This window comes from Harpia harpyja, chromosome 5, assembly GCF_026419915.1.
Source record: "Harpia harpyja isolate bHarHar1 chromosome 5, bHarHar1 primary haplotype, whole genome shotgun sequence".
Classification (NCBI taxonomy): domain Eukaryota; kingdom Metazoa; phylum Chordata; class Aves; order Accipitriformes; family Accipitridae; genus Harpia; species Harpia harpyja.
The window spans coordinates 41,912,897-41,938,122 of NC_068944.1; the positions used below are offsets into that span (position 1 = coordinate 41,912,897).

Consider the following 25,226-nt stretch of genomic DNA (forward strand, 5'->3'; position numbering starts at 1 on the left):
AACCTGAAGAACTGTGAAGCAGTCTGTACGGTCTGCTCCATGGTGGTCTTCTCAACCTCTGAAGTTGCTCACTGAAAATAACTGATGTGGTACATCCTACTGTATAAAAGTCAATGCAAATAACAGACTATGTTCCTAGTATCAAAGGTCTCCTTTCCTTGCCTTGTCTATCTCAGCAGCAAATTGCTGTCAGGATGACCTGATAAACTTTAGAAGCAGAAGTGATCCATAGAAATAAAAGTATTTCTAAATCACAATCGTAAAGTATTAGCTTATGGTACTGTTAGAGAGCATTGACTTGAGCTAGTGTGAACAACTACTTCACAGGTAGTTGAGTTACCAATGTGGGCTTGCATGGGACAGCGTATGTCAGGACAAGGTGTGCAGCTTAAAAACAGATAAAGTCAGTGCCTGAGAGAAACAGGAGGGCTCTTTATCCACATGAGGGGTGTGTGAAGAAAGCACAGTCAGGGAAGCTTGGGTTCATGTCTTGAGTCTTGGATGCTTTTTAGCACCATGCAGCACCAGCATGTCCTGGTGCTGCAGTCCTCAGAGTTCAAGAGTAAATTCAATTGGCGCCTGTCTAATGTTTTTCCATGTGCTTAGTTGTCATGTTATCACAAAATAACTGTTGTCTTTACAGCACTGAACACTTCTGTTTTTTCTTTCAAGATTGTAGAGATTTCCTTTGTAGTGAAAATGCATGCTACTGAGCTATTTTCATGTAATCAGATACCAGCAGTATGCATTGTCGAATTGAAAATAAAATTAAATTTAGTCTCTTCTAACTATTCTCAATCAAGTGAAAAGTATTTAAAGGCAACTTTTTCAATACCTTCTCAGCACTGTTTTGCTTACAAATGATCGGTGTTATTTTAAACAAGGGTATTTGAAGGAAATTACAGTCATTATGGCCAGAGTTCAGTAAAGTATGAGCAGTTGTGCAAAGATTTCCCATGTCACTGAATGTTTTTCAGACTATTCTGCTGATAAAACTGTTCTGTCCATAGAGACTTCATAAATTGAACCAGGAGACAAAATATTTCTAGCAGCTTTGCTTTTTCCTAAATACAAGGGGGAATGCTATTTCAATATATAGATCAGGGAAATCATGTGGTGGTTTTCTTTTTTTTTTCCTTTCTATAATTCAGTGAGCTATAGTTTATTCTCATTTTATAGGCAGCTAGTTTATTATTCTTTGCCTTCCTACTGCTTCAGTTCTTAGAGGAGGAAAAATGCACGCCTCAGATTTCCGTTTGGCTCTTGGTAACTTAAGGTGCTAGGTGAGGGTTGTATAAAGAACAAAATTAATTTAAGCGATTATTGATTTCTGCATATTTAACTCAAGGTAACCATACTTGTAGATTACTATTTTCCCTTTTAAAGGTTCAGTAAAGTGTCCTGAGAAGTTAGTAATTTACTTCCTGAAGCTTTTTTGGTAAATTAGTCTGGATTTCTTTAGCTGTCTCTCTAGCTCAGGAGTACACAGAGTGAACCATAGGTGCAAATCAGAATATTGAAGTATCTACATACTTGACTTGCATCTAGAGGTTTGTAGGTGAAAGTGCAAATCACCCTGAGCTGTAGTCATTCTGAGCTACTGGTTCAATTATTGGTGCTTAGAGTGGACACAATGAACTCTCATCTGTGTTTTATAAATGAAATGCTAAAGTTATGGCATTTTTTAAAGAAAATTGCTAAAAAGAAGAATTTATTTTTCACATTTCCCCTCTGTTAATTTACAAGCTAGATCTGGTGTCAAGACAAGCTGTTGAAGTCTGGTATCTTACATAAAGAATAATTACAGTATTGTTTGATTAAAAGCCATGAGAAGTAATGGTAGCTATAAATTAACTATTAATTTACTATGTGAAATGATAACATTCATTTCAATAATCTCGGACTAGTAATAAAAGGGAAGGTGCCAATAGAAGCAAAGATATTTACATTATCTAGGAGTTAATTAGGTTATACACTGCATCAGTGAAATGTTGTGCAACATTCTGTAGCTATGTTTATGTTCTGCTCTCATATTGTTTCTGGTAGGGAAAAAATCTGGCTGAAATGACCCTTTCACTTTTTCTTTTGCCTTTTTTAGGCTGATGAGCAAGCCATGCTAGAAGATACATTGGTTGCACTGTTTGACTTGGAAAAAGTTACTTTTTACTTCAGACAATCAGAGCCAGAACCACTAGTTGCCAGTGAGTAATTGTAATTTGTATCTGGGCTTTACTGTTGAGAAACATTTTCTGTATTTGTAACATTTTTCTCTCCTAGAACATGACCTCCCACAGGGAGTATTATATAATTTGGGATTATGGAGAACTAGTAGATCTGTAGCCCTCCTAATATTCCTAGATTTCCTGAAATACAGCTAACATCAGTGACAATGCAGAGTTATTATCTGGCAATGTCAGTAACCTTGGGGACAAAACTGTTTGCTTAACCGAATTTTCCATTGGGTGTACATGACTGCATCAGGAAAGTCCCTGGAAGATCTAGTTATTGAAGAGTCATGTGTAAAATAAGCTTGAAGGTCTTAATAGGTAAATGCAACTGAGATGAGATGGAGAAGCATAAAAAACATTTCATTTATTGTCTGAAAGACAAAGTAGATTTTGGAAGAGTTCCTTGAAAGGAGATGGCAAACACTATTAGGATAGCTTTAAATTGTGCAAGAAACTTCCTCTGAGACCTGCTGGTGCAGATGATCAAGGTCCTGAACGCTTCCTCCCAATACTCACCCAACTCGCAGGAAGGGACTGTCTTCGCAGTCTGTTGTTTATACCCTTCACTCATTTTCAGCCAGTTCTTTATTAATATGTTTCAGCCAGGAGAGATTTTCCTGCAGTGAACTTCGTTTAGTGAGCAAAAAGCCCTCATTTTTTCCTAAGTATCATAACTCCCCTGGGAAGGGAGGAAAGTATGTCTGCTTCACATCAAGCTTTTCTAAAACAATTCCCTTGCTGAATCGAGACCACATGTGAGAGAACTTCTGCAATAACCAAAACCAGAAGACATAAAGCTCCTCCACAAAGCTCCCCGTGCTCCAAAGAATTCAGTGGGGCAGGGCTGGTAGTCAGGTAGGAATTAGCCTGTATAAGACCGTATTTATTTCTGTATAATTCAAGTAAGGACCCTGTTCAGAGTGTTTGTTTTAAAAAGCAGCCCTGCCAAGCCAGGTAACAACATGGAACTGGAGTTACAGGAGCGCCTCCTGATGGGGAGTTAACCCTATGCTTGTGTCATGAACTGTTCATATTGCTGTATCTTCCAACTGAGGTGTCTGTGCTAAAACAGAGATAAATGGAAAGTCCATGTGTTCTAGGATTGTAATAAACGCTGTATTTCCTTTTGGTTTAAGTGCTTCCACCACAGTCATCGTGACTGTGGTTACAGAAGACAAGGAACTGGCAAATTTGGTTTTACCATTTATGATTGTGCATAATAAATGAAACAAACCCCCTCTTTTTCTTATTACCAAAAACATTGAAAAATGCCCCTTTGGAATCTTTTCCATTTAGGTACAAAATAGTTTATGCACACAGTGTAAAAACTACGTAATAATATTATTAATGCAAGTCACTAAATTTTATTACTACTGCTTTCAACTTGGAGACTTATGTATGGAAAAGATACTTAAACAGGAAAAAGCTTAAATTGAATTAAACTGACTTCCTCTGAGAGATTTAGCTAAATGGAAAATTTCTGTCAACTTTTGGTAATGGTCATTACATGTTAATCATCTAGCATAATACACACAATATATGTTGGGGAATCACTGTAACTGCAAAATGATACTGCTAGTTGCCCTGAACTCTACACCAGTTGATGTATTATGACATTTAGTTTGTCAAAGTGTAATGAAATGTGCTCTTACAGTTTTATATATTTTACCATAATACATTTGTTTTCTCACTTGAGTCCTGATGTTTAATAATAATTTAATGAATATGCTGGAAGCTACTGTATATTTACTTGTGTTCTATCCCACACAAATCTGAGGAGAGTCTGACTCTGTATAATCACACTGACCTGATACATTGTGCACCTGAGGAAGGCATATGAAATATGGCTAAAGGCATTCTTCCAGTGATTTCAAACTATGTGCTGTATGTAGATGTTTCTTCAGATTTATGGGGAATACAAGTAGGATGTGTCTAACTACATTATTTGCTCAGTATTTTTGCTGTCATTGACAGTCACTGCTTTTCTGTTTATCTACTTCCTGATAATGGATAGGCCAAAAGTGACCACAGCAACAGTGAGTATAATGTAAAATACTGCATGTGTTAATTCTGTGTCTGCAGTGATTTTATCTAACTGTGTGAATTTTGGGTGCAGCAGTTTCTGGAAAAGGACGTGTCATTGCTTTTAATGAAATAATTACACTGACTGTATTCTTAGATGTACCAATCACGTACCAAGCAGAAGGAAGCCGGCAAACCCTGAAGGTTTACTTCTACCTTGACAGTTACCATTTTGAACAGCTTCCTCAAAGGCTGAAGAATGGAGGGGGATTTAAAATCCACCCAGTACTTTTTTCACAAGGTAAGCTGAGTTTTAATTCCTGCCCCCCACCCCCCCCAATTCTTTTACATATATTTAACTCTCTTTGCAACCCTACTCATTCGCTCTGATTTAAATCCTTTGTAAGTATTAGGGTACAATGCTTATATTTAAATATGTTGTTTAATGTAGGCATTTATTGAGAACTTTGAATTAAAATGTGAATTTAAGAAATGCTGAGATTTGTGATAAAAAAATAGAAGCATGGGTATACATTTCTAAGTTTATACCTGTTATATGATTCCAACACCAAAGAATGAATCCTCTTTCATCAATGTTGTTTTATTCTTTGTAGACATTAGCGGACAATAGTCAGACCATGCAACTTGCTTTTAAAAGTGTTCTGCATTCCAAATGCGATCATAATCTTTTCCTGTTACTTCAGATTTAAGGACTAAATTGTTATCCCTTGAGAATTCTGTCTCTTTAAAAAGTTATGAAGACTTAAATAACGTTTGCAGGCTTTTGTAGTTATGACACTGCAAACGTTACTGAAGTGATGAATGGTGGTGCTGATGTTCAGACTGTTCATAAATTGCAGGCAGCCTGCATTAGTTGCAGTGTCATTACAGTCATCAGGAGCGTGGAGTTTGATTCACTGAAATGGTGAATGCGAGGTGCTGATTGCCTTGAGCCGCCTTTGATTTCAGAGGGAGCTGAAAGTACTCTGTACCTTGCAAAAGGCTTCCAGGGTCTATGTGGAATAGGCAGAAGTCAGACATACAAATGAAGGTTTTGAGGAGAGTTTGGTCTCTGATAGATAAGGAGGGTGTAAAAGGAAATAGCAAACAGATACATGAAGAAATAGCTGAACTTACTGTAAACTTAAACCACACAATTTTTAAAAAATAAGATCCCTGAAGTCTGATTTTTTTAAACAAACTAATAAAGACAGACTTCAGCGGATTCCTTTTGAACAGATTGATTTTAGTCATAGGGGAAAATGAGAACGCTGAGCAGGAGACACATTTCAGTAAAGCAGGCAAAAAGGCACATGAAAGAGAACAGAAAATACCTTGGTTCAGATGAAATCCTGGAAATACTAATGTTTTTAGATTCGGGAGGGGATTCAGTGTGCTGCAGAATTTTTTCCCTTTCTGTTTCCAGAAGCCCAAAATATTTGAGTCTTAGGATAAACATCTTTGTAGTCAGCTAAAGGAAAAGGGCAAAGATTCATTCAAATGTTACATCTGCTTAATAATTTACAGTAATACAGAAGATTTCTCCTTTCCTTATCATACCAAATTTCTTTAATTTTCAAGGCTCCCCCTCCAAAATAGTCCATTAGACTCAAAGAAGTAGTAGTCCTGGATAAGAAGTTAAATCCTAGTGTTTAAATCATTATTTTGGAGTTTTTTTCCTCATTAATGAATGAATTGGGATTCTATTTTTTGCTCCTTTCCTAGGAGGTTTGGCTGAGCTGCCATCAAACTAACTCAGTAGATACCCATCTTTAACTGAAATTTATTAGCTACAAATGTAGAAATCTTCTGTAAGTTCCTCTGTGAAGTGAATGCTTGCTTCCCAAGCTTAACAGATCTAAGCTGTTTCCTGCCTATAATACAATGGTTTATGTTTTCAAATGGGACATTTAGAAAATCACGGTTTTTGGAATACTTTAGCAAAGGCACAAGTCAGTGCACATCAGTCTATCTCTGTGTTGCTCTATTCTGTGTTGCATAGCTCCATGCCTAAAATTATAAGTCTATATATTTGCAGGATTGGGACTGTAGATGTTTTTAAAAGCTTTTAAATGTTTACCCAGGCTATATTATGTATCCCTCCACTTGTAAAAACAGTTTTGTGCATCCATATACTTAAGTGTAAAGGATTTTTCCATTTAAAAGGATCCCGATTTGCAAGATGGGGGTTTGAGAATGTTGAGCTATTACTCTTGGCATTCAGATTTCTCTTGCCTCTTGTCCTGCCAGCATGCACCATTCTAAAGAGTCTGGCTCTGTCTCCTTGTTGACCTCCTGGTAGCTAATGGCACCTGGCTAGTAGGTTCCCCCAAAGCCATCACTTGTACAGGCTGAACAAGCTCAGGTCCATCAGCCTCTCCTCACAGAGTGTGTGCTCCACCCCATGACCATCTTGGTGGCCCTCTACTCAACTATTCTGTACTGTGAGGCCCAAAACTAGACACAGTATTCAAGATTCTGCCTAATGTGTGTTGAATAAAGTAAGGACAAGCACTTCTTTCAGTCTACGAGCCATGCTTATGTTAATACAGTTTAGGATGCCCTTGGCCTTCTTGGTTGCCAGAGAACACTGCAGGCTCATCTTCAGCTTGCTGTCTAACATGACCCCGAGGTCCTTCTCAGCAGAGCTGCTCTTTAGGCTCTGCATTCCCAGGTGCAGGATTTGACATTAGTTTTTGTTCAGTTTCACAAGGTTCCTGCTGGCCCATTCCTCCAGCCTGTGTAGGTCCCTCTCTAGGTGGCCCTGCACTTGAGTATATCCACTGCTTCTCCTAATTTGGTAGTAGCTGCAAACTTGACTTCCCTCCTCCAGGTCAGTGATAAAGATGTTGAACAGTATAGATCCCTGTGGTATTCTGCTTGTAATGGGCCCCTAGGTGGACCATGTCCCATTAGCTACTACCCTTTGAGCCTACCCATCCTTCCAGGTTTTTGTTTTCCCATTCAGTTGTCTATGCATTCAGACCATAATATCCTGTCTCGGATTCAAGAATACCCTACAAGTCATGTTTGTAAGGAAAGCTTCCTTACAAAAGAGCTTTCTAATATATTAGGTAGAAAACTATTAAAGCCTTCAAAAAGGGGAGAGCCAAAGCACACATGGTGGGATTCCCTGCCAGCACGCGTGAGCATGGCCCCTGTGGTGCCTGTAGAGGCAGAACTATGTGCTCTAGCCAGTCCCAACAGATGACTGAGTTTCCCAGTTGGGTAATCTAATTGGATAAAACCAACTTTATGCCAGTAAAATAAGCAGGACGGATTATCAACTCAGTTTGCACTAACATGCTATTATAAATGAAGTTCAGCAGATATTTTTGTGGGGGCTTTCTGGTGTGACTTAGCACCGAGGAAGTTAAGAAGCAAGTCTGACTGCTGAAATTTAGTATTTTTTGCAGAGAAGTAGAATTACAAACTCTGAAAGCACAGAAGGGGAGTGCAATTTGCATGTTCTTTCACAATGAATGAATTATTTATTAACTGGTCATATTAAGCAGTACAAACAGAATTAATATTCTGTGTGTAGCTGGAGCTGTAAGACAGCAGCATGTTTCCATCAGAACTCTACTTATTGCTTGTGGTTTCTGATAGGGTGATGAATTCTTAGAATGTGTATGGATTACTAAAGTGGCAATATTCCTAATTGTAAAATCTTCAGTGCTTCTCCCCCAAAAAACTATTTCACCAAGAGCCTGTGTTTTATGTTAGCCTCTTAATGTGAAGATCTTGATTTTTCCAGTCCAAATTTTCTTGAGAGCCTTTCAAACACTTGATTTGACTCAGCTAAAGAACAGGTTAAACTTTCCTGAGTATCTAAATTGAAGGGGCTAGGGGAACGTTCTTTTTTTTTAATTTCTTTTTGAAAACTATTGCTAGGAAGAGCATCCCAAAATGGAATAGTAGCGCATTCCTTTTTTCCTGCTATTAATTTCTGTGCAGTGATTGTATGAGAAGGACATATGATCCTTCCTGTAATGGAAGTCTTTGGTTAGTTCCTGAGTTCTTTTAGCAATATTCATCCTTGCTTTGATGAAGTGAGTACAACAAAGGTGGACATAGTCATGTATTTGACTTTAGAAACTTACCCGATCCCTGAAAAGGAGCTTATAGGGCATTTTCAGAGATCCAAGGAGTTTGCTTTACTTGATCCAGAAGAAGGCATTCACATTGTCAGTGGGAATAACTAGAGGTTCAAGTGCTCCACATCTCCCAAAATTGGGCTTCATAAGAAGTTCTTAGGTCTCCCTCTGTGAAAGTAGCTGGTACATTAATCCTTTCTTTCCTCTACCCCAGCTCATTCTACTGTTTTCTTCCAGGATATATCAGAACTAAAAACCACATTTACATTCACAGGGCAGGAGTACTTTAATTAGAGCAACAGAACTGAAACTAGCGCTCTCCTTTATGTTTTCCACAGGGCAAGAAATATAATTTTTCTTGTAAATGAAATCTTAAAGAGAGATCTGTATGAATTTGATGACATATGGGAACGGCTCAGCAATCCACAGTGGGGTCACAGCCTCAAGGTTAAAAAGCAATTCACTAGTGTGTGAACAAAGCTACAAAGAAGGCGAATACTAAATATTTAATACGGATTTTTCTCATCTCCATTCTCCTTTCTCTTTTCACAGCATTGGAGAGCATGGAAGGATATTATTACAGAGACAGTGTCTCAGTAGAAGAATTTCAAGCTCAGATTAATGCAGCCTCACTAGAAAAAGTTAAGCAGTATAACCAGAAATTACGGTGGGTAATAAACCAACATTCCTGAGATTAGTTTACCAACTTCTGCTTTTCAGCTCAGTTTCTATGACACATCTTTAAACTGAAGTGCATTGTATGTGGTTGTTTCTTGGTGCATGATTGAGTAAGATCCAAGATTCATGGTTCTGACTTTTGATTTCTGCACTGTTAAGATACTTAAAAAACTGTTTTCTCATGAAAGCTGTAGCTGTACTTGCCTCCAGATTGTTGTACTAGTGCATATAGAAAAGGAGATGTCTACTTGATGACAAATGGAGTATCAGAATTGCTAATCATTATGATCTGATTTTGCAGACCATATTTACCTAATTCTACAGAATAGGACTTAAAAAATAGTGTTGTTTTCCTCAAAGCTGAGCATCTTCCTCCCCACCCCCCACCATACTAATGGGAATATAAACCTATTTGGATGCCTGCTTCAGCTTCGGGTATGGGTTAGAGAGTGCATACTTGCCAGTATATGTAAAGATTATGCAGCTGTGTATTTCAGTAAGTATTTCATTAAGAAGTTGCACATAAAGACACAATTTCTGGTATGCAAAATAATCTATTAGTTATGAAGTAAAATAATGAAGATGTGTACATAGATCGCTCTTGTGTCTCACTGTATCTGTGAAAAACACCTGTTTGAGTACACTTGCACATGAGTTGAAGAAAGAGAGTGCAAAGGACTGCAGTAAAATCACATCTATTCACTTTTAAAGTTCTTGAATCAGATGGAAACACTATCATTTCACTAGAACTGTTAGGCAGCTTTTAAAGGCAGCAGAGAACAGGATCTAAAAAAAGACGTTAAGGACAGTGGAGAAGGGGAAAGAGGATAAATGAGGGTCTCTTTTTCTGATTCCTTCACCTGTTGGCCCACTCCTGTCGTTGGAAGGTTTTCTTCATGGATCTTGCAAAAGTATTTCTCTATGTTTGTGTTATCAAAGCAGTGGACTTTCTAGATTCTGTTTTAATCTAAGCAGTGCTATAGTAAAAGTGATTTTAAAGCCAGTTGTATTCAGTGAGTACTGTATATTTAATTTTTTTGTGACATCTGTGTTGGTGCACTTCTATGTTAATGACAAATGTAGTATTTATTTAGTCTGTTTTCCGCCTTCTTGTATTAATACTTCCTATTTGGAAAAAAAAGTTCCTCCTGAGTATTACTTGACAAGGCTTATGTTATAGATCAGTTTTACGGAAAGCTTTGGTCGTGCCAGTATTTGGCCTAGATGAGGTCAGCTAGTATTGGAAAGAGATTTCTATCAGTTGGACAAGGCAAGACTTTTTGTGCTGTTTTTTCTATGAATAGGCCCAATTTAGCCCCTATGAAAATCCTTAAAAGAAATTCTTCCTGACTTTATGCTCTAGTGTTCCCTGACCTTGCTTGAGTCATGTGTTAGGACCTCCATTCATGCTGTGGCTCTAATGAGGTACATTCCTCTTACGGTGTTGTGACTCAGCTCTCATAAGTTGCTAACCTCCAAGGCCTGGTTTTGCAAGAAGTTACTATGAAAAAGTTAACATTCAACAAAAATTACCGTGGGTAGCTCTGTCCAGTCACAAGAATAGGAAAATTTTGGATTTTTTTTCCAGCCATCTAATGTCTGATGAGAACATTCAGTAATTGATTTTTTTATTGCTTTCTGGTGAACTCTACCCATTTCTTAAATGAGGCACAAACAGCTTCAGGAATTCACTGACATAATGTGAAGAGGAAAAACAGAAAAGCAGATGCTTCATTCTTGTTCTGCCATTTGCTAGCCTGTGTAGGTGTTTGGCCAGGAGAATCTAATAAAGTAACTACAGCAGCAAAAGATATTAACATTTGGATAATTGCTCTGAAGAACAAAAAGGTGAAATTGAATATTCCCTGGAAACATACTCAAGTGCAGTAATACTATTTTAAACTCATCACGTGGAAGAAATCCTCTGTGCAGAACCACCTAATCAGTAATAAAATAAGTCATTCAAGACACAATCCATTAACCGTTCTTTCTCCGAAGAAACGGAATGCATTGCTTGCTTGTGAAATGACCATCTGATGACCATCTTACAATCTCTCCATTGCTACAGCAGCAGAAAGCAAATGGGAGCAAGAGCAAAGGAAAAAGTAGTGGGAGAAGATGGGGACTAGTGGGAATGAAACTGCTGGTTGGCAGCGACACTGCAGGCGAGCCATCTGTTGATGAGAACTCTTGATACAAGTTCAGCTGCTTTTATTCACGACGCATTTAGATAATAATGCTCTAATAATGTGAAACAGATGAGACCACTTCGTTGTGTATGGTCCCACTTACAAACAGAGATTTTGGCCTAACTTGGGATGTACCCAAGTAGGACAGTAAAATTAAAAATGAGTAGTACCTTTGCTCAGCTACCTCTTAATTTCTTGTGGTAAAGTCTTGTTAAAGTTTGAGTACATAGACCATTTTTGAGGAATGTGGTATCTTTTGCGTGACAAATCTGATACTGATGTGTGTTCTTTAAAAGAATTAATTCAGAAATTATTTATTTGAATGAATCAAAAGACATATTAGTAAATTTTCAGTGGGTTTCAGGAAGGATAACCTTTATCCATCATATAAAGTCAAGAAGCTGAATCCTTGCTTTTATTGCAAAATTCATTCATAACTATGGAACTGTGACTAGCTTTTCCACAATATCAGAAGTGGTACAATAAATCCAGGTGCAAAATTGTCCTCCTTGACACTGATTTGAGCATCATAAGAGCTTCTGTCTTTTATGGTTCTTGCTTTAGGGCTTTTGCAAATACTACCTCAACTATGAAATAGTAATGATAAGATTATCATTTTTATGAGAATACATGAAAGACAGTTGAAAATTGGTTATAGAATTTCATGCTTATGTGGAATGGAGAGAATGTCCCTCCACCTTCTGTAATAGACTTAACCCTAGCTATTTGAATCTAATTAATAATGTAAGGCAACTTTTATTCTAAGGCCAGCTAAAGTTGAGTTTTTCTACAATTCCTGAGGCAACACCCCCTACCCCAGCAATATGTAGGAAGTACTTTATCGGAATAAAGATGTTATTTAAAAAAACCCCAACAATGAATACCTAATTTATGAAACTTCTGAAACTGCTGGGAAGTCTTCAGCATCTGGCCCACAAATATTCTTAATTGTGCTGGATTTCTTTTTCACAGTCAGCCAGATTGCACTTATTTTTATAGTTTACCAATTCTGTTTCTCTGATACTGATAAGGAAAAGAAAGTTACACTCAAATTCTGTGTGCAAGTTAAGCTGCTGCTAGTAGTTGCCAGCAATGTAAATTTAAGCTCATCAAACTGTTTGCTAATGAGAAACATGCAGTACTACCAAGTGAAAGTAATTAGGTCAGCAAAGATTTTAAAGATCTCTATTACTATGTGTTTGATAGCTCAGCTGTTGTCTTCTAATTTAGAAAAGGACCAGAAAGAACCTGTGTATCTGACCTGTACAGAGGCTGATGTTAAGTGAGCCCATTCTGTATTCTCCTGCCTCCTCTCACTTTTCCCCATCTTCCTCCTTTGGTACTCTTTGCCATTCAAATAGGCTTTTTCTATCCTGAATCAGTCCTTTTGCTTTTACAGATACCAGAGACCATTTTGCTTCAACAGTGCAGGGCACAATGGTGTTTGAATCCATAACTGCAAATACTGATAGGAATAACAAAAACTCACAAATGCACTATATTTACTTGGACTGCTTAGTTGGTTTAAGTATTCTTTTGCAAATCTTGAGTCACGTAATTGTAAAAGCATGAGGGTAAACTTTAATTGTAATTTTTGAAGCATTACTGCTTTAAGAATTACTTAGTTAAAATACATTCTGTCCTTTGAGTATGATTTTTATATTTGGTACAGGTCTCTTTCCTGCAGAGTGAGATTCAGTTTGGTAGTTACTACATTGCATAGAAATAAATCTTATGGTCATTAACTGCAACTAAAAGATCGGTTGCGATGCAGGCCTGTTGGAAGCTGGCACAGACCCTAACAGGATTAGCTGAATGGCCACAACTCAGCCAATGCTTGGACTTTAAGATAAAACATTTAGTTGGATATGAGAACAGTTTTTATCCTCAGAGAAATCAGGTATTGGATTAGTTTCCTGCAAAAAGTAAGCCATTTGTTAAAATGGACCTTGATGAGTGTAGGAGTGTCAACTTCTGTAATATTTGTCCAAGCTATCGGAGGTTTGGACTCAATAGCCCAGGATGGGACTTTCAGTCTACAGCAGTAAGGAAGCTTGCTCCTCCAGTCTTCCTTTCTCTGTGAGTATTTGACATTTTATCAGATTAGTCTTATTTTTTTTGTCTGTGAATTCTCTTTCTTGGAAAAAAAAGGGTTGCTCCTATGACATTCTATTAAAATGCAATTTTCTACAGGTGCTCCTGGTTAGTTTCTTAATCAGAGAAGTCCAGGCACATCTACTCTTTAAGAGTTTTTCCCTGGACATGCCTGTGCACGTGAGGGATGTATCTCAAAGGCAGAGAGGATGTTCAGGGTGCAGGTCATTCAGTCCGGTGCAGGGCTGTGCCTGTACCAAGTATGCTTCCAGCTTCTGGGTCTCTGCAGTATGCTTCACTGCGCATTGTTGACTGCGAGAGCAAACTATGGTGAAACATAGGTACCTAAAACCGCACATTAATATACCTGTTTGGATTCCAAAACTGTCTATGCAGATAATTTTTAGCTGATGAGAAATTAGTGAAATCACTGGCTTTTAGATTCTTAAGCATTTTTAATGCCTCTTCAGCACCTATGCTTGCATTTAGACATCTAAACACCTTTAAAATTTCGTTCCCGATGTTATGGTGGCTTGGATTGGGAATAATCAGAGGGAAGTAAGCAAAATAATAGATGAGGGTGAGGTTAGGAGAGCTCTACTTTCCTGTAGCTTTTCTTTTATCCCCAGCATGGCTCTTTCTTGTGACACCCCTCACTATATGATGACCCAGTTCTTCACTCCAAAGATAGGATCATGCTGTGGGAAAGACAGCTGAGGATTGCTATCCATCCCCACCACTGGTGTGGGTGCTAATTACCACTGTGTAGTAATTGACTTGTCTGTGCATCAGTAGACAAAGAAGGTCTGGAAAAAATGTTCCTTCCTTCCTGCCTACCATTCTGTGTGATTTGGAACTCTTCTTTGAAGTCAGCTGTGTCCAGGGTTATTGGCAGTTACTTTTGTAGCCTGTTGTACAGCCGTAATAGAAGAAAAATTAAAGCAAACAGTAAAGGGAAAAGGCCATTTTTTGTGGTTTTTTTCCTTATGTTGCTGCTTGCTTGGATGTCGTTTTAGGAGGTAAATGCAAGTCTGTTATGCTAAGGAAGCAATTATAATCAGTGAATCTAATGACAAATGATTTAGCTAACTACCCTCATTACATTGAACATCTGATTACGCTGAATGTAATATTTGTCATTTTAAAGTGTTTCATTTACAATGTAACTTCAAATAGTTTCTCTGTCTGAAGCCTCCTGTATTTATTGCCTCCACAGAATGATGGCAAAATTAATTTAATTCTTTTTTCACGGATGTTATAATCCATGAGGTTTTCATGTTGTTGGGTGTTCTTGTTTCTTTTAATTTTTAAAAAGACAAGAAAAAGGAAACTATTTCTGCCCCTAGAATTTATGCAAGCATGGAACAAAATCTGTCTGAGGAGTATAACATCTTTTTTATTTATACATTCATGTACACACGCACAGCAGCCTCTCAAGCTGCAGGCTTCTTGGCAGCCTGATGTTTTCTGTATTCTGCATAATTTAGTCAAGGCAGAAAATAGATGCGATGGCAGTCATGGCTTCAGGCTGAACTAAAATTCTTTAATAGTTGCTTTGGTATAAATGAGATACAATGACATAAAGGACATATCCACTTAGAGATAGTTAATTACTATGAAAGGTCTGTCTCTGGAATAAACTGATGGGTCCTCAAGACAATACCTGCATTATCACAAAGACCAGATCATATAGCAATTCCTGTAATAAAAGCATTAAAATCCACCTTAAAACTGGCAGATTCCTTCCTCCCCTGTTTCCAGGGGAAAGCTTTTTCAAACCAAATTGTTCATGTGGTTAAGAAGCTTATACTGTTTGTCCTTGTGCGCTGTTGTCCTGTGACTTTTAGTCTTACTCTCCTTTCCCTCATGTCTATCCACTTCAGTGAGTGACATCTTAATGAGCAACATTAACAGTTTTTGTCACTGCCGTCAAATTCAGAAAAGAGTAACCTAAGGAGAGTTACGGGTTTCAGAGAGTGATTCTGTGAAAATATTTTCTTTTTGGTGAGTGGGATATTTATAAAGCAGGTGAAATACTGTTTTCCTATTTTCAATGCTAGGTATTTGATACATTGCTTTGTGTTTAAAAAAGTGACAGTAAAACCGGACTGCAATGCTACATACACAAATTTATCGTGTAGTTTATATGACTATAAAAATTGGAAATCTAATGCCTTTTAGATTTTTAAGTTGTGTTTCCAAATGAACTAGATACTCGTGGCTGAACTCTCTCTGAATGCAAAATCTTTATGAAGGAGAGATTGAAAATTAAGCATTCACTCTGAAGGACATAACAAGGAAATAATAGCTAAATTTGTCTCCTGATGAACTTAATGAGAAGCATTTTAGGTAGAACAGAAATTAAGATTCATCGTATCTAAGTGAAGCAAGACCAGAGAGAGAATAGAGAGATTCTGGACAAAGTAAATTAAATTTGTCTAGCTTGTCTAAAAGATGTTGCCAGCTGGCTTGAATTTAGCTTTGTTTTTTTTCTCTTCCAGTGCTGTGCTCTTTCTGTGAGTGTAAATTCATTGTTTCTTTAGACTTTTGACGAAGTATGATCAGTATTTATTATAGGTAGTGTCCTGAAATTGAAAATTATGTGTCTTGATGGATTATATATACTGAGTCTTTGCTCACTGAGGTGAACATCTTGTTCATTCTGCTTTCTTTATCTTCTGCAAATGCAGAGAACATGTATCTGCAGTGATCAGAGGTGGAACCTTTTCTTTCACTCCTGGTCACTGATAGGAATCCAGCCCAAGCCTGCAGCGTGTACAGCTCCTAGCTGCAGTAGAAACCCTGACCACCCAATGACTCTTTGGCATGTTGTCTTTTCTAACAGTGTATTCCATGTCTGGAATATCAGGAGCCAAAAAGGAGACATCTATTGTCTGAAAGGCAAATGTGGAAGCAATTAGTTAGTACTAATGGGTTCAGTGTGGATTTGGCTGTTTGGATAATGACGGGAGAAGCAGGAAGGCAGCTGTAACTGGTCTGCGGCCCAAGAACTTCCCTTTAACATCACAAATAGGATGGTTTCAAGTGATCTTGGAAGTAGGTAGAGATGCTGGAGACTAGACTCCTCGAAAAATAGGGGTTAAAATGTAGCATGTGAATAGTGGGCAGTGTTACATAGAGCAGATGGTATTTTTTTCCATTTTTTGTCATCCATGACTTTCTGTCTTCACATATCTGTGCTCACATTTCTATGATCCCTGCTTGTGTGTTTGTAAAGGTGTGAGAGTAGGGCTGTGATGTGCCTGCTGGGATAGTAGGGCTGTTCCTTTGCAAGCATCCTCCACAGTTTGCACCTCAGGTACTTGTACTCATCCTAACACCAATTTCTCAATGTGCCCTCTTCAAAGACTGGAGAGGGATTAAATTGGTGGGAGACCAGTAGTTTAGCCAGGTGCTGCAGGCTTGCAGGAAAATGAGGAGCACTATGAAGAATGATCCGCGCTGTTTAAGAGTCCAGTTTCTTAGGCATTTGGTTTTCCAGGGTTGAAAGTCTGTGTCCTGGCTATGTTCCCAGGCTACTCCACTAAAGCAGACAGTTGCCAAGAAAGCCCTTAAGTTTCATTTATTGAAATTTTCTTAACACCCCTCCCCACTTGTAGGTATTTCTGTGCATAACTAAATCTAATTATTCTCCTCTTTTCTCTGTGTATTTTGCTTGTCTCACCTTACAGTCACATCTTCCTCCCCATAGACTGCAGTTTCCCACAGTTCTGTTTGCTTACATTTACAGTAGAGACTGACAAAAGCTGGTTTGTCACTTTGTGCCTGGAGTAAGCCAGGAATCATAGAATCATTTAGGTTGGAAAAGACCCTTAAGATCATCGAGTCCAACTGTTAACCTCACGCTACCAAGTCCACCACTGAACCATGTCCCTAAGCACCACGTCTACATGTCTTTTAAATACCTCCAGGGATGGTGACTCCACCACTTCCCTTGGCAGCCTGTTCCAGTGCTTGATAACCCCTTTCAGTGAAGAAGTTTATCCTAATATCCAGTCTAAACCTCCTGTGGCACAACTTGAGGCCATTTCCTCTCATCCTATCACTTGTTACTTGGGAGAAGAGACCAATACCCACGTTGCTAGAACCTCCTTTCAGGTAGCTGTAGAGAGTGATAAGGTCTCCCCTCAGCCTCCTTTTCTCCAGACTAAACAACCCCAGTTTCCTCAGCCATTCCTCGTAAGACTTGTGCTCCAGGCCCCTCACCAGCTTTGTTGCCCTTCTCTGGACACGCTCCAGCACCTCAATGTCTTTCTTGTAGTGAGGGGCCCAAAACTGAACACAGTATTCGAGGTGTGGCTCACCAGTGCCAAGTCCAAAGGAGGGGCTTACTGAGTTGCTTACACATGAGATATGAATTACCCATGGCAAGTTCAGAGCCACATGGTATTAAAATTTTCTGTTCTGCCTTTTGGTTTGCACAATAGTTGTGAAAGGTCAGAATATTACTATGTATGTTCTTTGAGAATTTAAAATCGTGATACTGTCATAAAGGTTTTCTCTTGTTATAATTAAACCTTTCTGTAACTACTAATGACACTGTACATAGGACACTGTATCACTGACATAGATGTTAGGACACATCATTTAAAATCACTAGGTCTTAGTATGGGCTGAGAGGGTAATTATATACTTGGTAATTTATCATTTATTGAAACTTACCATTTAGTGGAAAGAACATGCAAAACACTTAAATTTGTTTGCTGTGACAGCAAATTGTTTTCTGCAATGGGTACTTTGTACTACAGAAACAATTGAATATATATATTATAGAGAGAGAGGGATAAAAAAAAGTATTTCCAAATGTGTGTCTATACATATATATAATATACATGCTATACTCATGCTCACCTATATAGTTAACAACCAGTTGGCAGAACATAGAACTGTTATTAAAGAAATACAAAATTATGTGTGCATATATACGCAGATATCCAGAGATATTATTTATCTATGTCATAAATACGTGCTTTGTAGTTTCAGCTGAAGAAAAGAATTAGGGAACTTAACACTTCCTGACTCTGCACCTCTGTACTGATGCATGCTTATCTACATGATTTTGTGTCCAAGGGATTGAAAATCAAGTAGAATTAAAATATATTTCCATCCTTCTGTTGAAGTCAGTATTAATTTATTTATACGTATGCCACAGTGATGAAGAAAATATAAAAGACTGAGTTCCTCTCTGCTATAACATCAAAGCAAAATCTTTCTAGAGCAGAACCCCCAACTTGCCTTTATTTAATGCCATAACCCAATTACCTTCCCTTTCCCTCTCTCTCCCACTCCAATCACTTCTTTACTATCCTTGTATTCTAAAGAAAAGATGATCAACATCTAGGATAACCCTATGGGCTTCCTGGAACAACAAGATGATAAGATTAGAAACTTGGCTTTGCTTGAATTACTTGCATGTACAAAGTTACTCAAGAATGTGTGTCTCTACAGGTTTGGAGCCTCCTTAGGGTTCAATTTTCAACATTTAAAATTTTCAGGATTTTACATGTCTGGGTCAATTTTGGAGGGTACCCTGTAAAATGCTTCACTGAGAAAACCTCAATACTTCTGTATCTCCGTTGTACTCAAGTTCTGGGAAAACATCTTAGGAAAGCATTCATCTTGTGGTAGATTTTTCTTTTTGAACCCTAAGATGTTTGTTACCTCATTCCAGTGTAAGTTTTCCCTGAAATACTTGTCCCGTTATTTGACATTGTTGCATAGGGGATATCTTATGAAAGCGGAGCATGGCAATAATCCCCTGTAGTTTTAATGCCTATTGGATTTTCTACCTTTTTTTAAAGAAGGACTTTTCTGCTACAGCTTAGAGAAATTCTAAGGCTTTTTTAGAAGCAAAACCAGCATCACATTTGCAGACAAAGAACTATGATTTCATTCTTGTTCATTTCAAAAGCATTAGAAAATATTGTCCAAATTGGGCACCATGCCAAGATTGCCATTAACTTTTCCCATAAAATATGATTAAGGACCTTAACAAGCATTTAGTAATTAAGTGAAGTGCTTTGGAAATTTATATGCTGTCCACAGTTTGTCATGTTCTGTAAAATACTGAAGACAGTTTTTATGAAAAGCAATAAAAATGAAGCACTTGAGAAACATCTGGAAGTGTTATCTGATTGGGGGGGAATAGTTTCATTTATAACAGGGTATTTTGATATTTAAAATTAATGTTGTGTGTAGTTGATTTTTGTTTGCTCTTTAGGTTAATGACTGAGCTAATGGAGTAATTCCTATAATTGTATATTACATTCTAGTGTCCATGTTGTTTCATTTTGTACCCTGAGTTGATTATTTTCCATGTACTCCATTAATGTGTGTACTGTTCTATATTTGGTTTCTGGTTTCATTTAATGCAGCTGAATTTGCTGAAATAACAGTCCAAAGAGCATGGGAGTGCTGAACAGACTCTGAATGAGGCAGGTTTTCCTGTGGTATGGCGGGAAAAACAGTAGAGGCTTTCAGTCTGATAATGTTCAGTGGATGGCAGGGTGATGCTTTGTTTTTCAGCTTTGCTAACAAAGAAGAAGGTTGGTCTGTTGCTGCTGAGGCAGCTTTTGTGTGCTGTGGCCAAAGTGATTTATGAGTAATTTTCTCTGCAAACCTCTTTTCCTTCCAATAGTCTCCAGCTTCCTTTGACACAGAGTACATTCTGGATCATGCAACAGGCTTAATGGAATAACAGAACTAGATTAGCTTTGCTGTGCTTTCTGAGGGGATTAATTCAAACCTTACATTTGGGAGAAGATGCTTTTCAAAACTGCAAAGCTATAGGAAGAAAAATCTACTAGAATTAAAGGTGGCTGGATTTTTTTATCAGCTCAATTATTCCAGGTTATTGAAGAATAAAAGGCTATTCAAATCTGCAGTCTGCCCCCCTCCCCTGCAAGTGTGTAACAATGTGAATAACTTCTTTCACAGATAAAACCATAAAAAGGGGAGGAGAATGATTTTTATCCATGTATGTTATAGAATCAATGTTTTCATGACTGGAGGATCCAGGTGATCCTGTCGTTTGAGAGTTAGGATGCCAGGATGCATTCTTTTCAGTGTTTATTTTCAGATTTTATTGCCACTGAAATTTGGTTACCACACTCCATAGTTCCAGCCTGGGTCGTGGCTCAGCTGTGACCTTTAGTCAGGTCTGCTCCATGTGCACAGGCAATGGAGCTGATCATAGTGATACCTTGAGGTTTCCACTGGAGAATCTATGTTTTATTCCCTACACATTCCATAGCTCAGTGGGGTTTTTCTTGTTTTGTTTTATTTTAACCTTGGCCAGGATTGCTGCAGTGGTAGCTGTTGCCTGGTTCTTACTGGATGCCTCATCCAGGCAGGGAAACCTACCAGGTGTTTCTGTTTTCAGCTGCCCCAGCAGGTTTTATGAGTTTTTCAACCAGCAGAATGAGTTTTGTGATCAGAGAATCACAGAATGGTTTAGGTTGGAAGAGACCTTTAAAGATCATCTGGTCCAACCCTTCTCCCATAGGCAGGGACAATTTGTTTTTTCTTAAGCGATGCTGCAGAGTCAGAGAAATTGGGATCTTATCATGGAGATATGTAAGATATTTCCTCTGCCTATGAGGTGTTTAATGATAGCTCATCTGTGGTAGGCAATTAATTTGCTTATAAGGTAGAAAGAAGAAGATTCCTCTAGGGTTCCTGAGTTGAAGGAGACAGAAGAACTCCATGCTTCCTGTGTGCTCTTTGCTGAAGCTCTTCCTTTCTGGTGTTGAATACAAGAAGTTTTCCTGTTTTAGGAGCAAAGGATAGCATGGAAGCCCTCTGTACAAAATGTCAGCCTCCTTTGTGCCACACAGAAATGAGCCAACCTTTCTCTTTAAAAGCAGTGCATGTTCATTTGTCCATTTTATAGAAACTTTTTCTGGTACTATTCATTGATAAGTGAAAGGTTATAGAAAGAACTGGGAGAATGTGGTTTGATGAGCTTTAGTACACCATATATAAACCTGATACAGTAAGTATGCTTTCTCTATCACATTTGTGTTCTGCAGGTACATGACAGTTTTCTTCGGCTTTTCCTTTCATGCACTAATTGATTTTCAAAGAAGTGTGCAGAAATTGTAAACAAAGGCAGTTTGTTTTTTATTTGCACATGCACGCATGAGTGCACACTTGCAAATGCCATTTTGCTTTGATGCATATTTGCCTCTTGCAGGGTTATTGCCTTTTTGTTTCTTTTTGTATTGTGAGCTTGTCTATGTTCCCTCTGTCAGTACTCTGTTTCATGTTTGGGATTCTGGTTTTATATTATTGCAGTTATATACAGCTAATATTAAAAAAGCTTGTAGTGCATGAGGCTCAGGCACTGTTTATATGCCAAGTTTCCCAAAGTCACTTTTAAAATCTAGACAGTTGCCACAAACCTTTCATGGATAGCTTTGGTGAAAATCACTTCCAGATCCAGTTTTTCTACTAACTAGACATTAAAATTTTGCACTGTACTGTCAAAGGGCAAAGGGACAGTTTTTGTCTCCAGAACAGGAAATGTTCCTCATTACTTTAAAAGAAGGGGTGATAGTGCCTATTTACCATGTATTATTCCTTGATCCTCTCTTAGCATAAAATTAAAAAAAAAAATTCCAACCTTAGGATGGTGTCTAAGAATAGTCACATTTTGTTCAGGAGTTTAAACAAATAACAATTTTTGCCTTATTCTGTTTGTTCTTTCAGGGCATTCTACCTGGACAAGTCAAACTTGCCTCCAAATTCAACATCTAAAGCAGCTTATATAGATAAGGTAAATAAAAATGTTAAGTGCCTGATTAAACTTTGCATGTTACACACTGTTATTGTAATCCTTTCCTGAGGCTTTCTTAATTCCATCGAAAAATTGAATTATTTAAAGCTGGGGGTGGGGGGCAGGCAGGGAAAGGAGGAGCTCTCTTGCAGCATTTTGTCCCACCTGTGTTTTAGGGGTATGCAATGCCATGTGGTTCTGTATCAAAAGATGGCTGGAGGGCATCAATTGGAGAAGGGGAACCATAACTTTCCTTTTTCACTGTGCTTTCAGAGCAATGCAATTGCTCCAGGACCGTGTGGGGGGTGGAAGGATAGGGTGGGGGGAGAGCAGGTGCAGGCAGAAATTTGTTGTGAAAACTGGAAGCGCTGTTCCAAATGAAATGCTCCTTCAGCATCCTGCTCAGAAGGCTTTCTTCTGAACCTCCTCATTTGGGCTTTCTTCAGATGCCTTCATTTGTCTTTAAACCTCTGTGACTGAGAGATCCCAGGGGCTATGAAAATTCATTTAGTGCTCTCTCCTGTTATTGGAGAGTTAATGACCATATTGCAGCCCGATAGCAGGGAATAAAGAAGTTTCTAGGGTCTTGCCTACACCGACTTCAAAAGTGATTGAGCTACTGTGGCTTGAGAAATACAGTGATCATCACCTGAGCCCTATGACAGACTAAAACTTTGTTGGTATCATCCAGCATGGGTGTTAACAGACTTACAGTTCCTGTTTCTCGGATGCGTGCTGGACTGTATGGGAGGGGAGGAGGACATGTGCCTGTGCCTCTCCTTCCCTAGTGAGTCAGCAACTTGACTTTCTAAGCAGTCACAGGTGCAGCAGAAGACATTTAGCTATATGTGGAGCACTTGTTACCCCTAAAACTGTTCCCTATCTATTTCAGTGAAAACTTCAAGGGCAAGGTAAAAGCATCTCATAATCCAGATCTGACCAAGGGATGCTAGGTTAAGCTAATGCATTTATTTTACAATTGGAGCAAGCTATGAGTGAGCGCATGATCTGTTTGTGGGTATGCCTTTTGCTCTCTTCTCCATAGCTCTGCATTAGTAAACGGCACCAGCTAAAATCAATTTAAATGGGTGCAAGTTAAACCAATAGGACCTAAACCAAGTTAAATCTATTTGTGCCCAGGTTTAAACATGCTGGTTGTTATAATTGATTTACTTGACCTCTGTGCTTTCCAATGAAGTAACCTTCATATAGGAGCAAGTGAGGCTGCCATTTCCCTAATTAGTTAAAACTGCCCTAAGGGAATGGATTTGTCTTTCAAAAGATTCATTCTTTGAGTAGCAGGGAAGTTTGTTGGAATCTTTAGGTGTTTCTGGAATAAAGAGAACAGGGAATTTGGAGTTAGGAGGTGTCCAAAACTGTCTTGTGAACGTCTCCTTTACACAAAGCACCATGAGATGATGTTTTGCATTGTTAGACCACTCTTGAAGGTTTTTTTTCTGAGAGCAGCCTTCCACTTGAAGCTGCCTTCTTTACTAGGTGGATCATTTATTTTCCATATGGTAATGCCGAGGTTATTTTAAGTCCTGCTACAAAGTTAACTGTTCTTGTTTTCTAGTGTGTTTTTGTCATTTCTGTTCATTTTTATTTTTCCATGTTGTTAGTCAGGATTAGGAACTAGACATTTGTATAAATAAAGGACAGTGTTGTCTTAATTATAAGCTGATTTTCTCAGCGAGTCAATTAACCCGTCTTGGCATCCCTCTTGTATATGCGTAAGGTTGTAGGTTGCCTCTTCATGGCTCCCCTTCTTTTACAATACCATTAATGGAAATGGCACTGGTGAGTCTATTCAGTCTATTGAATTGAAAAACACTTCTGTAGGCAGGACTGGGAATGAAACAGTCAGTGATGGTAAGAATTTAAAAGTTTGAAAAAGTTGTCATAGGTCATGTAACAGAAGACTGTGTGCTCTGTGTTTGTGTTATGGAATTTGGCTTCGGCTTTCTCAGCCAGCCCTGCTGTTCCATCTGCATCTGTGATGACCTAGTCTAAAAGAGCATTTCTTGTGCTCTCCGTAGCAAATATTTAAATCTCTCTCTCTCTTCCTTTCTTGCAGCTGATGAGGCCTCTCAATTGCTTGGATGAACTTTACCGACTGATAGGGTCCTTTATCCGATCTAAGCGCACTGCTGCCTGTGCATACACTGCGTGCAGTGCATCTGGAGTTGGATTGCTTTCAGTGTCTTCCGAACTCTGTAGCAGGCTTGGAGCTTGTCACATCATTATGTGCAACAGCGGAGTTCACCGGTATGACAATTTCTTTTCCTCCCTTTCCTTTCAGTCAGTCAGTCATTGCAGGTTGGAGACTGCTGCTTTTTATTTATAGAGAGGTCTTACACTAAATATCTCACATCTTAGACTAAATATCTAATACACTTGAAAGATTTGTGGTGAAAATCTAGAATTGTATCTGCAGTGATTGACAGAAATGAGCAGTATGATTTTGGTTTGTGCAGTTGTAATGGATTGTTCCTCATTCAAGTCAGAAAAAGGCAGAAATCTTAATGGCTAAAGCGGAAAAAGGAAGGTTTCCTAGGTGAATAACACATACTATATTAAACTCTTAATACAGGCAAGAAATGCTGAAATTTGTATTTGCTTTGTAAGCTAGGGGGAATTGTAGTAGAGGTTGTTTCAAGGAAAGAATAAGAAACAGAAAAGATATGCATTTTTGCAGGTGTGCCTTATGATAACTAGTTCAGCCTGTAGAACAATTGGTGTCATTAATACCATATCAAAAAAATGAACTAAGTTATAATCAACAGATCTTTGTCATCAACACTAAGAGATTTTAATAGACATGTATATATGACAATAGCATCATGATAGAGCTGTCTCATACTTAATGATATTCATCAAAGGCAGTGATATGTTTATGTTCCAGCTGGGCAGATTACTATTTTTCTGTACGTTATACCAAAAAAGCAAAGACTACAGCTGGAGAGGGGGAAAAAGCCTCAACAAACAAAAACCCCAAACATAACCAAGAATCTGATGCTAAACATCTGCTCTTTTTATAAGAATTCCAGACTGTAGATTACAGGTAGCAATACGTTAAAAATATTCTCCTTAGTTTATGATCTATGCAAGTCCTTATTTT

General features: G+C 38.3%; 1 protein-coding gene across 4 annotated transcripts in view; it reads left to right on the forward strand.

Moving 5' to 3' along the window:
* Positions 1–25,226, forward strand: part of PREX2 (phosphatidylinositol-3,4,5-trisphosphate dependent Rac exchange factor 2) — a 192,221-nt gene that overhangs the window by 138,777 nt on the left and 28,218 nt on the right. For 3 of the 4 annotated variants that reach the window (XM_052786784.1, XM_052786785.1, XM_052786786.1), the window contains 5 exons: positions 2,099–2,201; positions 4,408–4,551; positions 8,900–9,014; positions 22,039–22,105; positions 24,183–24,373. In XM_052786784.1, the coding sequence (XP_052642744.1) occupies positions 2,099–2,201; positions 4,408–4,551; positions 8,900–9,014; positions 22,039–22,105; positions 24,183–24,373 (620 nt within the window). Of the gene's footprint in view, positions 1–2,098; positions 2,202–4,407; positions 4,552–8,899; positions 9,015–11,023; positions 11,328–22,038; positions 22,106–24,182; positions 24,374–25,226 lie in introns of those variants that run through there. The other variant, XM_052786787.1, reaches the window with a different exon arrangement.